The sequence below is a fragment of the Stegodyphus dumicola genome, chromosome X1 (genome assembly GCF_044657685.1).
Source record: "Stegodyphus dumicola isolate Sdum_Otavi_A_Nest chromosome X1, ASM4465768v1".
NCBI lineage: Eukaryota > Metazoa > Arthropoda > Arachnida > Araneae > Eresidae > Stegodyphus > Stegodyphus dumicola.
In genome coordinates, this window is record NC_140780.1 from 122560466 (window position 1) to 122577277 (window position 16812).

The following is a 16812-nucleotide window of genomic DNA, read 5'->3' on the forward strand; positions in this document are numbered from 1 at the left end:
TTCTTGACTTCTCCAATAATCCAAGAGTTTCGGTAGAAATCCACTAATTTTCAGAGTAGTTCGGATATTTTTCTTCACGCAGCTGGTTGAGAAAAGGGGTTGCCAGATAATGAATGATCAAGACTCACACCTTTACTTAAAATTTGCTTTATTTATATACATTTAATTTTTAACTTTAATTACCATCTCGAAATACTCATATTATTGTATTTAGTTTCGATGGGAAAATATTTTCTATAAGAATGAAATTGAAGCGCAACCCAATTCAGAGTTTTCCCTACAGGTTTTTCCCTTCTGGCAATTTAGTATCGTATTGTGAATTGCACAAGGTTAATGAAGGAAAGGTGTAGAAGTATGTGTTGGTGAAATATGTTAAGTAATCTATATCGAGGGAAGTTGTTTATGTTATTTATAATGAAAACGCTATAGCGTTCAATTTTGTGATAAGACTTTTATAAATATTACTTAAACATGCGATACGGAATCTATGATGACTGTATTGAAACTGATTTTGTAAATTACGTAACTTGGAAAAGTTGATTGTTCATATCTGAATAAAATGAGTATAACCTTATTTGTTTTAGGCATCTTATACTTAAAGTGTTAGTACATAATTTTGGTAGCTTTTTGAAACTATAGGAATGGTGGAGCCGATATTCGATTATCAGTTCCGACTGATCGTCGTTGGCGACAGTACCGTCGGTAAGAGTGCTTTGTTACGGGCATTCACAGAAGGAAAATTTACAGAAGTTTGTGATCCTACGGTTGGTGTAGACTTTTTCGCGCGTCTCATTGAAGTGAAAAATGGAGTCAGAGTAAAATTACAGTTATGGGATACAGCGGGTCAAGAACGTTTCAGGTAAATGAAGTAAGAAATAAATGTAGTAAATGAATAAAGAGATTAATTCACAAAGAAATATTTTACTCGTATTTTAATGCATACAAATATTCCATCATGGATTTGATGCTCCCCATTAATACGATAAATATGAGCTAGTTTTCCTTAGGTTTGGTTTATTTGACTATGGCAAATCAGGCAAGCAAAGGCTATCTGTGTAATGCGAAGATTGCCTTCGTGAAGGACTTTCTGAAAGAAACTGGCCCATATCCACATTACACATCGAAAAAACCACGGAAGCAACCGTGCAGCCAGCCCATTTTTCTTTAATCGAATCCAGGATGAATTACCAGTGTTCGTGACTTTGTCTCTGCTGCTGGTGAACCCAGTTTTCCTTAAAAAGTCTTCCTATAAGGTATCTTTTCCTTAAGGTAGTATCCATTGTGTGCCTTGCCATATTCAACTAAGCAAACAAAACATGCATTTTGATCAAAGAAAATTTACCATGGATTGTGAAAATTAAAAATTTAGGTAAAATCCTAGTATACGGTATCGCTTTTAGCACCAAAATGAATAATTTACTGCTCATCATAAACACTGCATTTACTGATCATCATAATGTTGCGAAATCCCATGAATACCATATACTAGGATTAAACCAAAATTTATGTATGTATATGACATTTAATTTTTAACTTAAAGTACCAGCACAATTTTTAACTTGAAGTACCAGCACAAAGTACTCATATTATGCATCTGGGGTAAGTGTTTTTACTGTGATGTTTTAATTTTTTTTTTTTAAGTGTAAGACAGTGATGTAAAATTGAGGGGATAAAAAAAGATTTGATGTAATTTAAACTAGTTAGTTAACCGCTTCCCTTACAAATTTTTTTGAAAAAAATTGCAAAAAATCATCACATTTTAAAATTTTATTATTAAATACAAGGAAACAAAATATATAGGTTTTAAGTTGAATTTTTAATTTTTCACAGGTGTAAAAGCATTTAGTTTTAATATTAGTTTACTATCCCGAGTTGTCTCGGCAAATAAAAAAAATTAAATATTACTCATTGTATGATAGTTTTTGAAACAAGAGACAGCACAAAGTGATACCTGACATTCTATACACTGGTATCTGGTCTCTTTTTCTTACTGGCTTACCTCTGGAATACAGGAGGACAGAGAACACTGTCTCATTGGATTTGATTTTTTTTGGTAGCAGGAATAACATCTGGAAAATGCGTTGAGGTTATAATCACCAACTGAAAAATCATCGCTTTCGCTATCTTCCATCATCGCCATTATTTTACTTTTTTCAACTATCATTCTTTATATATTACTAATCCACAAGCCGACGTATACTAGACAATAGGGAAAACATGTTACTAGGCAAAAGCACCGCGAAACCAACAAAACTTGGCAAACTGCCAATAAAAGCTGAATATTTCCTTTCATTTCCTCCAGGCCGAGTAAAACCGTGATGAAACAAATCGTACTGACAAATTCTGCTTCGCCCAAGTTTTCTCGGGATAATAATTAACTGCAATATATATGAACTCTGGATAATCAGGCAAGCGGTTAAACAAGTGTTTTTGGACATTTCATTCATTCATTAAACAGCTTATATATATTACTTTTTTTGTCTTTGCAAAATACAGACCTTTTCCATTTCTTTTTCATGAAACTTTGTTCTTGTCCTTTGCGTGCTATAGAATTTTTTCTTATGTACTTTTGAATTTATTTTCTACTACGGTTAGTAGCAAACTGCTTCATAAAAATAACTGCTGGTTTTCCAATGCAAAAACATGGGGCTGTTTTTCTTCAAAATTATGTGTCTTTAGAAAGGAATATAATCCTTAGAAATAATTTCATATTGTTTAATTTTATAGTTTTAATGGTACAATTCGGTATCTCTTCAGCTCACTTTATTGTAATTTTTCAGCCTATCTAGTATGTTCCAACTTTCTCAGATCTAGAGTTTATAAAAGCTGTTTTATAGTCTGTGTCTGCATCTGATTCACAGTCATTGAATGTTTTGTCCCTATGCCGCATTATGCGTTTACGCATGCGCAGAAAGTTTGTAGCTTTGAGGTCCGGATTATGGACTTCCAGATTAAAGACTTTGTATTGTATTATGTAAAACTTGTAACTGAGTTACTATAAAATGTAAGGAAATAATTCTTTTAATTATAATTATCAGATTTTTTTCCCTTAATTTCAACAATACATAACCTAAAACTCTTCTTTATTACTTCCTTAAGTACACATCTCATACAATCATTATGAATTTGGTTACATTTAATAATTAGATTTCTTCACAGTAACTTTTCACAGGAGTTTCTGAATGAATAAATCCTTCATTTCAAATAAATTTATAAATAATTTAATAAATATTTACGTTTTTTTAAACGCAGAAACATGCTTTTTGCAAGCATATACATAACTACCCATATATATTTCATATTTTTCATTTTCAGCATGTGCAAATATTTAATTTCATATTGTTTAGATGCACAGATGCATTCATTATGATGAATGCACAGATATATAATGAATAAAATATAATGAATGCACAGATGCGTTCATTATATTTTTCGAGTAAAGTAATTTACAATAATTTAGCATATGCCCGAAATTTTTAAATAAGAAATATGTATAAGTATAATTAGAATGAAAATTAGGTACTTTTCCGTTTTGCCGGTGCAGGCGATAAAGTCGCCAATAATGGTACAACTGATGCCAAGCGGAATATCTTCTCAGGTAACCTTTTATGCCTCATCTTCAAAACAAGTCGCAGTCGTTTCTTATCAGATTGATTGTTTCTTCAATACTGCCATACAATTACATGGAATTTTTACCCAGATAGTTCAATTTTATACCCTAGGGCCATTCGCGGTAATTAAGTCGATTAAGATACAATCACACCATTCACCCGAAGGCGAAAATATAGAACAGGCAAAGTCAAAGGTTAAATTCATCAATTCTAATAAGAATGCACTAGTAAAGTACAGCACTGCAGTTTTACATAATTTCTGAGTAAGCTATTCGTACGAATTGAAATAATTGCTACATTTAAACTGGTATTCCAAATCAAGATTTAACTTGAAATTAATGTACATAATTACTGAGAGAATTAGATTTTTGTAGCTTAGTTTACATGATATGAGATCACTTGGGGTCACGTGATATGAACCGGCAAATCAGGGTGTTGAATCATGAAAACATTAAATTCTTAAATTCTTTTTACAAATTTGTTGACTTTTTACAAAATTTTAAACGATATTAAAATGTTTCTGCCTTCAAAATAAAAAATTCTTAGAACTAACATTTGTTAAAATTTTTTATGTGCGTACTTGTATAGGGTATGTTATCGCCAACAAAGTCTGCTTGGCGAGATTTGCGCCGACGAAACGGAAAAGTACCGAAATTTACATGCATTATTTTTAGTATCCACTCATAGGTCTGTTTTTCTTCGAAATCCCTCCTCGATGGCACCTCTCCCTTTAGGCAAACAGCTCTTGCATGCCTTATTCTATTTAATAAAAACTTAACCTGACCTATGTGCCTGATTACAAATATTTTAAAATGCATAATTTTATATTTAGCCATCAAGTTTCAAACTTTTGACTTAAAACACATTTCAGGATACATTCGTTATCATATTCAAATCTTCTAGTAAATATATTTTGGCAGAGCACTCAATACCTCTTTTAGCAATTTTACCCAGTTTAATATTTCTCTGGTAATATAATAAATAATAACTATCCATTTCATATTTAAACATTAACTGCAGTTGTCATCAGAGTGCAATCTTGATTGCCTTACTCTGCATAATGTTGCTTCATTCGTCGAATTCGCAAATGTATCCATCTTCTGTTCCACACATTTGTGTAAAACTGTACATAATTTTACACAAATGTGTGGTTACAAATCAATGAAAAGTTGAACTTATTCGCATATCTATGTATATATTTATTAATTTTGACGAGGATTGCAGCATTTGGTGGTAATTTTATTTTTTAATTAACCCAAATTAGTAAAATGTGTAAGCCTAAAGTTATTATTTTTCAGTTATGTAAAAATAAAATGATTAGCTTAAAATAAGCAACTATAAAGCCTCTCCTCTAAAAATTTTTAAAAAGTACATGTTGCAATAATATGTGGATAACAAAAAAAATTATTTTATTTAAAACATTTTGGCATTTGTAACATAAAATAAAAGTAGTAAATACTCTTTCAAGGTTATTGAAAGACGTATACAATTTTAAAGGTACCGTACAATATTTTTCATTCTTTAAGCATAACATTTTTGCTAAAATCAATATTTTTGTAGTTCAACAGCTTAGAATTTCATAAAATAAATTCATAATCAAAATCGCTGTTATTAGTTATCGAAAAATAACCAAGATGTGATTTTTGCGTAAATGTCAACATATGCAGTCAAAAGTCTTTAATCCGGACGTCCATAATCTGGACTGATCTATAATCTGGACCTCAAAGCTACAAACTTTCTGTGCATGTGCAAACGCATAATGCGTCTATGCATGCGCATATGCGTTTAATGTATAACGGATGGTATAAGCAAAGCTAAAATTATTTAATTATCTATTTCAGTTAATGTTGCAGATTGCGTTGTCCCTTAATCTTCGAATTGGATCCGGCTTATTATTTTTTGCGGACTGTTTTATAAAAGTAAGCATGAACTTTCGATTATGTCAAAAAGAATTTCCGATTCTGGAGCTGCCAAAGGATCTACAAAGCGAAAGAATGTTTCGATGTCCATCAAGCGAAAAGTGGAATTGCTGCAAAAAATGGATAACGGCATATCCTTTGTTTCTCTAACCATTCCAAAATCTGTTTATCAATTTCGTGCTGCTGTAGGGGGGGACGTCGTGGCGCGCAATGAAATGGAAGTTGATCTGTCAGCACTATCCTTATCTTCAGGGCAGATGTTTTTATTTTATTCGGCATATAATTCCTAACTAAATGTAGTATTTCATCTCGATCACAAGTACACATCAAATAGTTTTCTGGTTGCAATTTTCTAATTTCGACTATGCGTAATGTATGCTTTATGCATGAGCACGTTGAAAGAAATGTTTAATAAAGTAAACAAATAAATATTAAGCTTTTCTTCTTGTAAATTTTGATACCCTTTAGAGCATAATTGCTCTTTATTTCATAAATTACGGTTTCATGTTTTTAATTTTATAATTTCTGCATGCCATCTTACCAGATTTAAACTGATGATCTATAATCCAGAAAAATCAATAATCTGGAATCGCCGAAGTCCCGACGAGTCCGGATTAAAGACTTTTGACTGTATATGAACTTTTTTGTTTATAAAGTACATGAAAATTGAATATTGATCACAAATTACTGATGAAAATTTAAATTCAGTATTAAGGATCGTTACAAGTGAGCTAATCTATTTGAGATGACTGCAAACGAATATTCAAGAATTTACGTCTCATTAAGTATATATGTTATCAAATAACTGTTTTTTCAACACTGCTTTTGTAAAAGAAGTATTCAAAGCTATAAATTTAAGTGTTTGATTAATTATTATCAATACCTTTTTTTTCCCCTTTCCTGTTTCAGATTCCTTGAAATTTAAGTGTACATATTTGTGTTTCATTGATTTTCAATCTGTCTGCAGGTCCATTGTTACCCCATGTTCACCATCTGGGGTCTGTTTCAAGTAAAAAAAAAAAAAAAATAAGTGCTCATAATTCTATTTGAATTGTAATTCTTTTGAAATTTCTACTAGGGGAGGTATTTTCCCCTCACGTCCTGGCAAGCAATAGGAAAACCTAGTGATGGCATTCCCTGCATGATGCACTAAAAAGACCTTTTTGGCCAGTTTTTAAAAGTATTTGCTTACTGCTGTTTTTTGGTGTTGCAGTTTTTACAAACAGGAGTGTGTAATTTAATTTTTTGTGTTGGAAATTGCATTAAAATGCATTTTTTATTTACTTGTGCTTGGCTGTTAAATTAATACATTTACTTTGTGACATTTTGGTATTATATATTCAGTGACGAGCTGTAGTGGGATTGTGTGACCTCATTGTGAACCCCAAGTGGCATGATCAATTTTATCTGATCATGAGATTTTTTGGTCAATTAAGTACTTATTAGCTTATAATTTAAAATATTTGGCTTTAGTGTAGAATAGGGTGCCCCTACAATGGGTGACATTTTTTAAAAAATTTTGGCAATGAAACCTCACTTCTGGTTACCATGATAGTTTTAACTTTGTTTTAGCTTCCCGATTTTATTTAGATGAAAATAGATTGATGTGTACATGGACATATTTAAGGCAGTGCGCAATGCCTAGTTTGTGCAATTCTAGGATATTTTTTTAAGTAAAAACAGATCGATGTGTACATGGATACAGATCTTATGCAATTCTTCGACTTCTTATTTTGGTTTTGTGTAGCGGCCATCTTGAAATTGTGACTTCCTGGCGCCGATCTTGGCGTTAAGAAAGAATCGCCAATAAACAAGGGGCACCCAATTGTAAACTTTTACCAAATATTTTGCTTTCTTACTTTCTTTAATAATATAAATATCATCTTAATAAATGGAAGTTTTTGAAAACATAGACTAAGATAAGTAATTATATAGATTTAGCTGATAAATGCTGTTTAAATTCAGTTTTTGTTAGGAGCTAGAAAATGTTGCCATTAAATGTATATGTGCCTGTATAATGAATGGTTTAAATTCATACAGATTTTCTGGAAAGTATTTGAAAAACTTACATTTTGTTCTTGGAGCTTGTGTAATGTCAGAAAACAAAACTGAGTAATCAAACTTCAGTGGAGCCGTGACTGAACAAATTATTGCTTCTGCAATGACAGAGCCTGTCATCACCTCGTAACACCTAACAGCCTGTGGGGGACCACACACATGAATTTCTTTTCTTAAACTTATTTAACAGGTTTTTCTTACAGATAAATATATAAAAAAGAGGGGGGAGTGTCAAATTATGTGATGCAACCTATATTTATGTTAATTGGCTAAAATAATATTGTTAGTGTAACATACTATATGCCAGAAAATGCATTTGGGCGAAATCAGGATATCTGGCTTCCTGTAAAATGTGGTAGGAAAGTGGGGAGTAAATACAAGCATGTACAAATGACATCTGTATGGCTAAAAGCTTTGTAAACATGTTCTTTCTTTATTTTTTTAAAAGGTAAAATTACTGATTTGTAACACATGAGCAGTTGCAGTGTCAATGATAGTATATATACTAATGTAATTTTGTGTAGTGGTATTGAAATTATAGTTTACTTGGAATAATTCTGGAGACTTGCTTACAATATCACAAAACAAAAGGTGAAGTGTCATTAACTAAAAGTTTTTTTTTCCCCTCCGTATCTTTACAGGACAATTACATGGTCTTATTACCGAAATTCTGTGGGTGCTCTCTTACTGTATGATATTACACGTCGTTCTAGCTTTGAGCATTTGGTTGAGTGGTTATTTGAAGCAAGGCGTCACATAGAACCAGGCTGTGCTGTGTTTGAGGTATAATTTAATATTTTGCACATTTAAAATACAGTCAAAAGTCATTAATTCGGACACCCATAATCCGGAATGATCTATAATCCAGACCTCAAAGCTAAAAACTTTCTGTGCATGTGCTGCGTTGGCACCTGCGCACAGGCGTTTTACGCGTGCGCGTAAGACCTTGACTACTGCGCATATGCGTCTGCGCAAGTGCAGAATACGTTTTCGCCTGCGCGTTTAATGTATAACGGACGGTGTAAGCTAAAATTATCTAATTATCTATTTCAGTTAATGTTAATGATTGCGTTGTTACTTAATCTTCGAATTGGATCACGCTTATTATTTTTTGCAGACTGTAAGAGCAATTTTATAAAAGTAAACTTGAACTTTCGATTATGTCAAATAGAATTTCCGATGCTGGAACTTCCAAAGGATCTACAAAACAAAAGTATGTTTCGATGTCCAACAAACAAAAAGTGGAATTGCTGCAAAAAATGGATAAAGACATGAAGAATGTGACAGAGAGGTTAGTGAAAACGAAAAAATTTCGATTGACAAGTTAGTCGGTATTCTCGGCACAGCAATTAACGGGACTTGAACAGCGGGACTTTGTAACTGAACAAGAAATTATGTCTGTTCATAGAATTAAAGAGAAAGTATTATCACATAAAATGAAGCAACTTAAACAACTTACATTAAAAGAAATGTTTGATAAAGTAAACAAATAAATATTAAGCTTTTTTTTTTTTTTTGTAAATTTTGATACCCTTTAGATCATAATTGTTCTTTATTTCATAAATTACGGTTTCATATTTTTAATTTTAGAATTTCTGCATGCCGTCTTACGAGATTTAATCTGATGATCTATAATCCGGAAAAATCGATAATCCGGAATCGCCGAAGTCCCGACGAGTCCGGATTAACGACTTTTGACTGTATTACTTTAGAGAATTGTTTGTTGTAATTTCAAATGTCTTTTATACTATGACCAACTAGATAATCAGTACTGTATCCAAATAGATATTCAGCAAAATAAAATGTAAAGCTTCCTAGTCACATACAGAATCATTTACTGCATTATGCTATTTTAGGGAGAACACCTTTATCTTATTCCATTAAATGAAATATATATGCATGCATTTCCCCCCACAAATCTTAAGCTTTTCTTATTTGTATATGTTTAATATATTCAGCAACTGGTATGCTGAAGTGAATGCAACTGGTATGCTGAATGAATAATATTGCATTTATTAATGTGACTTTTATTAAATCATGGAGCTTTGCTGGAAAAAATTGAAATACATATTGACAAATTGTATTTATGAAGTGTTCATAAACGTTCTGTAAGCAGCAGTGAAGTTGATGTACCTCTTTATTTTTAATGTTTAAATGTATCAGTGTGGACTTTTATACAATTAAATTTTCATTTTTATAATATGAAAGGGCAGGACTCAGATTCAGAATGAAACCTGCTCAGATACTTCTCAGTTTTTAAGCAAAATCCAATATTTAATTCCAGGTAAAACTCCAGATAAGATGAGCTGTGATACTTTGTTATGCATCTGAATCATTATAATAACAAAAAAATCTGTAAATATTTTTTTTTTTTTTTTTTTTTTTTTTAAGTTAGTGAAACTAGTAGCTGAGTGAGTTCAGTCTTGTCTGAAAGGGTAAAATTCATTGAAAAAACTTGAGCACCTGAGGCAACAAATTTTCCTGTATCATGGTATAATCTCTTTAGAAAGAAGAATATTCATTGGCTCTACCTATTTAGTCTAGAAGGTTTTGAATCATTTAGAAGCTAAAATGAAGAAGCAGTTTTATCTGATTGGGGGGGAGGGGGATCAAAATACTTAACTTTCTATTATCTTTAGAATCGCCCTGCCTGCAATGGGTTTGGCTGTTCCCAGTGTGTACATTAAGTTGCAAGTGTTTTGCCATTTGAAACAGCACTGTCGTCTTTGGATGCTACAGATGTTAATTTAGTCAAATTTAATGCATTATTTTAATTTATTATTAATTATTTATATATTTACATTTAATTGTTTGTTCTGATTTATTTATTCATTTGTGTTCATGATTTTTGAGGTTTCCATACAGTGTCCTATGCTTCTAATTTTAGAAATTAAGCCCTGTAAACTGTGATAGAATTATACAGGCTGGTAGAGAAATATAGGTGTAATTATAAATAAGCAAAATTGTTCAAAACATCAACAACAGATTTTACTTTCTTTAGGCCGAATTGCACCAATGCCTTTTTCTCTTGCCAAGGCAGCTATTAAAAGCAGTTACCCAAAAGAACCAATAGTTTGTTTCTGGACAATTCAGTCACTATTTTGAAATAGTTTCTGAAGTTGAGAAATTACAAGGATGTCAGCAAACACTAAAGAGAATTTTTTATGGAGTTCCTGAAGTCTTATTAGCTATCTTAAAACCTCAAGTTATTATTTCCAGAATTATATGTTGAAAAAATTTCAAATTAATGTTGTATTGCCACTGGCAGATAAGCTTCTGCTTTCAGGAAAAGTATGGAAATGAAAATGTCTTTTTATCTTTATAACATGTTGGAAAGTATAAAAGAGGGAGAGAGACCCAAATGCTGGTTTTATTTATTCTTTTCCGATGAGAAGGTCAAAATCACCAATGTTTTCCTGTTTTTGCATATAAATGTAGAGAAAGAGATAAATACATCAGCTTAGAAATCTGTTAGGAAATTTTAATAAATAGATTCTACAAAATTAGTGCTTTATAAAGCAGAACTGAGGATGAGGTTTGTGCTTCCACATCTTTAAACCTGTATTTATTTAAAATTTCAGGTACCTTTTGATAATATGTAATTTGGAATCAGTTTTTAAAGTATAATGTGAAAGGCAAATTGCTACCTAACTTACTGAGCATACTTATCAATCCAGTTGTGTTCAAGAGCAGTGACTATTAAGCTTTTAAATAAATTTTTATATTTAAGTATTAAAATGTCGTCTTCAGATCTAAGTTTACCAAGCAAGTGGTATAAAATATATATAAACCACATAAAAGGATATCCATCTGCGTTTTAATAATTTTTTCTTTTTTTTCCATTTTTGTACTATTCTTGCACCAAGAAAGCTAAAGTGTTGTTAATTACAATTGAAGTGCTGTTTTTACACCTGTTATCTGAAATTATCTCAGAAAATACTGTAAAGGGTATGAAAATAAACCTGCCACTAAATGTGGTAAATTGTGGTTTCTCTAAAGCATCTAGAAGTCCAGTAGTTATTTAGGTATCTGAAGTGTAAACTGAAATAGGGAATGTACCTGAGAATAGTAAATCTCCTTTAGTATTTCTAGGTAGGAATCTAGTAAGAAAATGTTTCATATTTTGTTCATATAATTGATATTTTTTGTGTATTATAATAACTTTAAACAATTTTATATTTCAATCTGTGCAGCAGATCTGTCAGATAGAAGCTGAAATTTGAAAAGGTCCTAAGAGGCTTCCAAGAAGAGGGCCTCCTTTTAAAAAGTTATGCAGCCTGAGTATATAGTTTTGACTTGGAATTCAAGAAACTTGAGGCTGTAATATGATTGCATCCTTTTATGGAAGTGGATGGTACGTCCTTGATCCCTTGAGTTTTGTTTCAATTAAAATCATTCTCTCCAACCCACTATACAGTTAAGCACAGTGGTAAAAATTACCAGTTTTTGATTGACTGAAATTTTCTACAAAACTAGGAAGTAACATATATTTTATTTTATTTTATTTATTTATTTATTTATTTTTTTGCGAGATTACTCAGATTGCAAATGTAGCATTATGGACAGTAACAATTGAAGCAGAAATTCATAAAAAAGTTTTAGAATATTGATACCAGATAGATATATTCATTTCTTTGTGTGTATTATCCATACATCTAAAATGTATGCTCACACATATATATTTTAAATAAGGCAAGTATACATTAAGAAGTAAATATGTGGCCACAAAAAAAGCTAGTAATGATAGAAAGAAACCTTTTTGAAGATTTTATTAGGTTTATTTTCCAGTGTGTGAATTATTTCTGTTTTAAATATAGTTTAGCAGCTAGCCCTTGCATGCTTTGCCATAACCAATTAACCAGCCAATCGTCTAGAAATAATTTGTAGAATATTGCAATAAAATAATATGTTTTCAGTGCATAACAGAAAAGTAAAATCTCCAATAATAAATAGAGATATTGAAAATATATTTTAAATGTATAGATTTTATATGTTATGCAGCTGCATTTCAAGTGAAGTATTGAAGAGTATTTACTACAGTTTCTTTTCTGCACAAAAAATTATTCCTTTATAAAATGTGAATTATTTATTCCACAAGAACTTTGCATGGTCATATATTTTTTCCTGCTTGTATTAGAATTACAATTGACTTTCGGATTTTCATGTTCTTATTTTTTACTTCAATGTTTGACTGGAATAAGTGTTTAGTTGCCCATGCTACTTCCATGGTGAATTTTACCAGCAGTAGAATTTTACCAGAGTAAAATATATACTTGCCTTTGGTAGCTAATTAACACAATATGTATATTTCTGTAAAATTAAGCAATCTGCCATGGTGTAAAACATTTACTTCCATGAAAAACTATCAAATCACTGTGGATAAAAAATTCTGAAAGTATTAATACTTGTTTGAACACAGCATTGAAAATGAAGAAAGTAAGACAATCTTGTATTACCTTCAGCATTTATAAATTAAGTTGCATTTTACTAAGACAAGTGAAAACTGTCTCCAATTTTTGCAGGCAAATAACCATTCTGTGCTTTTAAGTATTCAGATAACCTAACCTAATCTTGAATTTTTTCAGTCTTCTAAGAATGAGCAGTATTTTTTTTAAAATTTGAGTGGTGATCTTATAAAAAATTATTTGTGGGGAATATGCATTGAAAGAGATGTGTGATAAAAATAACTGAGGAAATATTTCAGCAGAAATAATGTTTTTCTTTGATGAACATTCAATTTATTTTTATGAAATTTCTCTTAAATCTTGCAGAACATTAAACAGACTTTAGGACATTCCTTGAGCTTAAAATTTCTGTTTAAAGTTAATTTATGAAAATAAAAACAATCTTAAAGCCTTATTCTTTTAAATTATAAATGACTTGCATTTTTTTTTTTTCATTTTTTGGCACAAGAAGCAATAATGATCTATTTATAATAAAATACACTTGTAGCAGCATTGAATGTTATGCTTTTTTTAACAAATTATGCTAAATTCCAGAAATGTTGATACTAATATATTAAAGCTAGAAACTAGACTGTTCCTTTACTAGTTAAAAGTGGAATGCGCTAGTTCTTTTGAGACAAGATATGGATGTGCTGTAATTGAAAATTATCTTTACACTGCAAAGGAAGATATTTCCATTTCTACTGTATGAGAATTTTTTAATCAAATGTCTAAAAAATATACATCTTATCTTTAAAACCTGTTGCATGTGTCATTTAATATTTGAATTTTTATTTTCGGATATTAATGTTTTGATTTAAATATTGCCTTGATTGCTTTTTTTTTTTAAATATGAAAATATGCTCAAGTTATGTTCATTTCACTGTAGTATGAATAAATTACATGTGTGTTTGTGAAATTTTATGATGTTCTTCATAACAAAATTTTACTTGTATTTTCAGCTGATTTAAAAAAAAATTGTTAAATTAGTAATTTAAATCCACAATAACTGAGTAAGTTGTAATTGATGTTATAGAAATGAGATTCTTTTTTTTTTTTTTCTTTTCTGTTCTTTTTTTAATGACTCCCCCCCCCTTAAAAAAACTTCTGAATTTCATAGTAAAGTACTGAAGAGCATCAGCACATCTTGGACTTTTGGCCACATTTGCAGCACAATCATAAGCTGCAGTATATTTTCTATTGCTAACGTACACATTGTAAAAGATATTGAATCATAGCACCTCAAAATGAAGAAGAGAAAGTGGCTATGTTAAATCATGCATCTTTTGTTTAAAAATTGTGCGACTCATTAATGCTTGTCAGTACAGATTGACTGTGTTATGGCATAGTTAAGTATTTTAAATTGTTCTCCATATTAAGTTGTATCCAAATTGTGTCATTTGTTTTAAAGTAAGTAACATTTTTCAAGTAATCAGATTTTTCTAACATGAGTTTTTTTAGATATGCATATATGTAATTATTATTTTTAAAAAAGTGGCATCTGAATTGTTAAGTTATAGAAGAAATATTTACCTTTTCTTCTTTCAGATTGTTGCTTGTAAAGCTGATTTAGAAAGCAGTAGAGTTGTATCTACTGAAGAAGGAAAAGCATTTGCTGATTCTTATGGTTTGTCATTTATTGAGACTTCTGCAAAAACTGGTTATAATTTAGAGGAAGCATTCACAACCATCGCTCAGGAAATTTATGAAAAGATTCAGAGTGGTGAGTTTAAAGTACAAGATGGATGGGATGGCATTAGGACTGGCTTTAGTCGATCAGAAAATACCGTGCATTTGATTGAAGCTGAAGTACAAAGAGACAGTTGTTGTTGAATGCATTTAGTTAAAATTTACTACTGAAGAGCAATTAAAAATTATTTTAGGCATGATACAAAACATTTTATATGTGCTAATTGCTATGTTGACAGTTTTGAATAATTTGTGGACATAATTTATTTCTAATTTTTGATTTACTGAATATTTTTAAGGCATTCATTTAATTATTCATTATATTGTTCCTATATTTTTAAACTGTTAACTTAAATGAACACTGTGATTTATGAAAATAATTTAAAAAGTAGGTTTGTTTTTAAAATTAAATGTCTGTAAATTTATATAAAGTTGAAACAGCATCACTATAAATGGCTATATCACTTTTCAAATTGTTGCTATCACATATGATCGCCCTGTATTATATTTAAAGAAATTAACTAATGAAGAATCTGCATGAATGTGTGTATGTTTCTCACATTGTGAAAAATTTATACCTAGAGCCATTAAATTTTGAATAACAAAGTCCTCTACCGGGCATGTAGAAGCCCGAAGCTTGGATTTCAAATTTGCTTTATTATCTATTCTGTAATTTTTGTAACTTCAACAAATTTTTGATTAAGAAACATAACGATTTCTAAGCAAGCAGTGGTAACACAGTGTACGGACCTCCAGTGTGTGAGACTGTCTATTGGAAATTCTGAAGATATGCTGTTTTCGATTATTTTTAGGCCTAGTGCTCTCAGAACTTGTATGTTTAAATGAAAAAAAAAAAAAAACCTTTTGGGCATAGTATAAAATCTGAATTTTTTCCTTAGTTTCTATTTGAAGATGCCAAACTGTATCAGTGTATACAACATCTAATATATGTATTCAACATAAGAAGCCTTTTCTCTCTCTCACACACACACACAGTCCTTCTCATTATTAACCGTCCTGTTTCATTTATAGATACCATTTTCCATGTTTTTGTGGAAAACTGTATGTATTCAGTATATAAGGTTTTTCAATAAAAGCTGATTTCTGTTATTTTACATCGTATTGAAAATAGTCTGTTAAGCTTTATTCTTAAAATATATGTAAAAACCATCTTATGAATGGGTTTTTCATTTCATTCTCAAAGATAGTAAGTGTGGTTTATGGTGATTAATCCAAAATCCAACCTCAAAGATATTAAAATAAATGAATTATTGATGCTGATACCTGAGCTTAAAGAGAATTTAATTATACACATCATAAGTTTTGGAGATTAACAGCAGAAGAGTTCTTGAAGCCATGCATTTGCTAAATTTTCTTTGTGAAGCAAACAGAATCAGCCATTTATCTTTCTGTAGTTCTTTCGTAAATACTATTCAGGCAAACAAACTTATGTAAATTAAAATTACTGTAGGTTTAAAAAAAAAAAAAACTTTCAAGTAATTTTTAGAGTGGATAATATTAGGTGCGATTACTAGATCTCTGTAATAAAATTATCTCTTTATTTATTAGAAACAGTGTTAGTAATTTTATTTCAAAGCATATAATAAAATCTCTTCTTCTTTTATTGAACAAATCTTGTTGTAATAGTTATGCATTTTCGATGTATTTTTTAAATAAAATTCCATTATCTGAATTGATTTTTAAATGTGTGCTTGTACCAGGACTGTAAAGGAAAGTTATGTTGTTGAAAAGCTATTTATTTATTTATTTATTCCGTGTTATTTTATTATGTTAATTCTTATAATCTAGTGCCTTTGAAAGCCTTTTAATTCAAAGTAGCTGTTCTTGTAATAAAACATTCTGATGTTTAAAAACTCCTGTAATTATATTTGCCTTATCTCTGTGTCATGCCTTATTTAAAGTTTATGCCTTATCTCTGTGTCATACCTTATTTAAATGTAAAACATTTTAGCTGATAACATGATAGGTGATAACTGATAATTGATCATGATAACTCATGATAAGAAAAATTATATTAATTCCTAATTAATATAGTTCTAAATACTTTGGCTGGGTTCTAAAATACACATG

At 30.4% G+C, this 16812-nt stretch overlaps 1 protein-coding gene across 1 annotated transcript; it reads left to right on the plus strand.

Annotated features, from left to right (window-relative positions):
• Positions 1-302: 302 nt before the first annotated feature.
• Rab39 (RAS oncogene family member Rab39) lies at positions 303-16604 on the plus strand. The gene is made up of 3 exons (XM_085806979.1): positions 303-859; positions 8230-8371; positions 14581-16604. Exons 1-3 carry the CDS (start codon positions 642-644, stop codon positions 14863-14865), a joined length of 645 nt encoding a protein of 214 aa, XP_085663105.1. The 5' UTR covers positions 303-641; the 3' UTR covers positions 14866-16604.
• The last annotated feature ends 208 nt before the right edge of the window (positions 16605-16812 follow it).

Coding starts and splice junctions, on each gene's coding strand:
- Rab39 (XM_085806979.1), top strand. CDS start 642: ATGGTGGAGCCGATATTCGATTATCAGTTCCGACTGATCGTCGTTGGC. Junction 860..8,229: donor GCGGGTCAAGAACGTTTCAG/GTAAATGAAGTA, acceptor GTATCTTTACAG/GACAATTACATGGTCTTATT. Junction 8,372..14,580: donor CAGGCTGTGCTGTGTTTGAG/GTATAATTTAAT, acceptor TTCTTCTTTCAG/ATTGTTGCTTGTAAAGCTGA.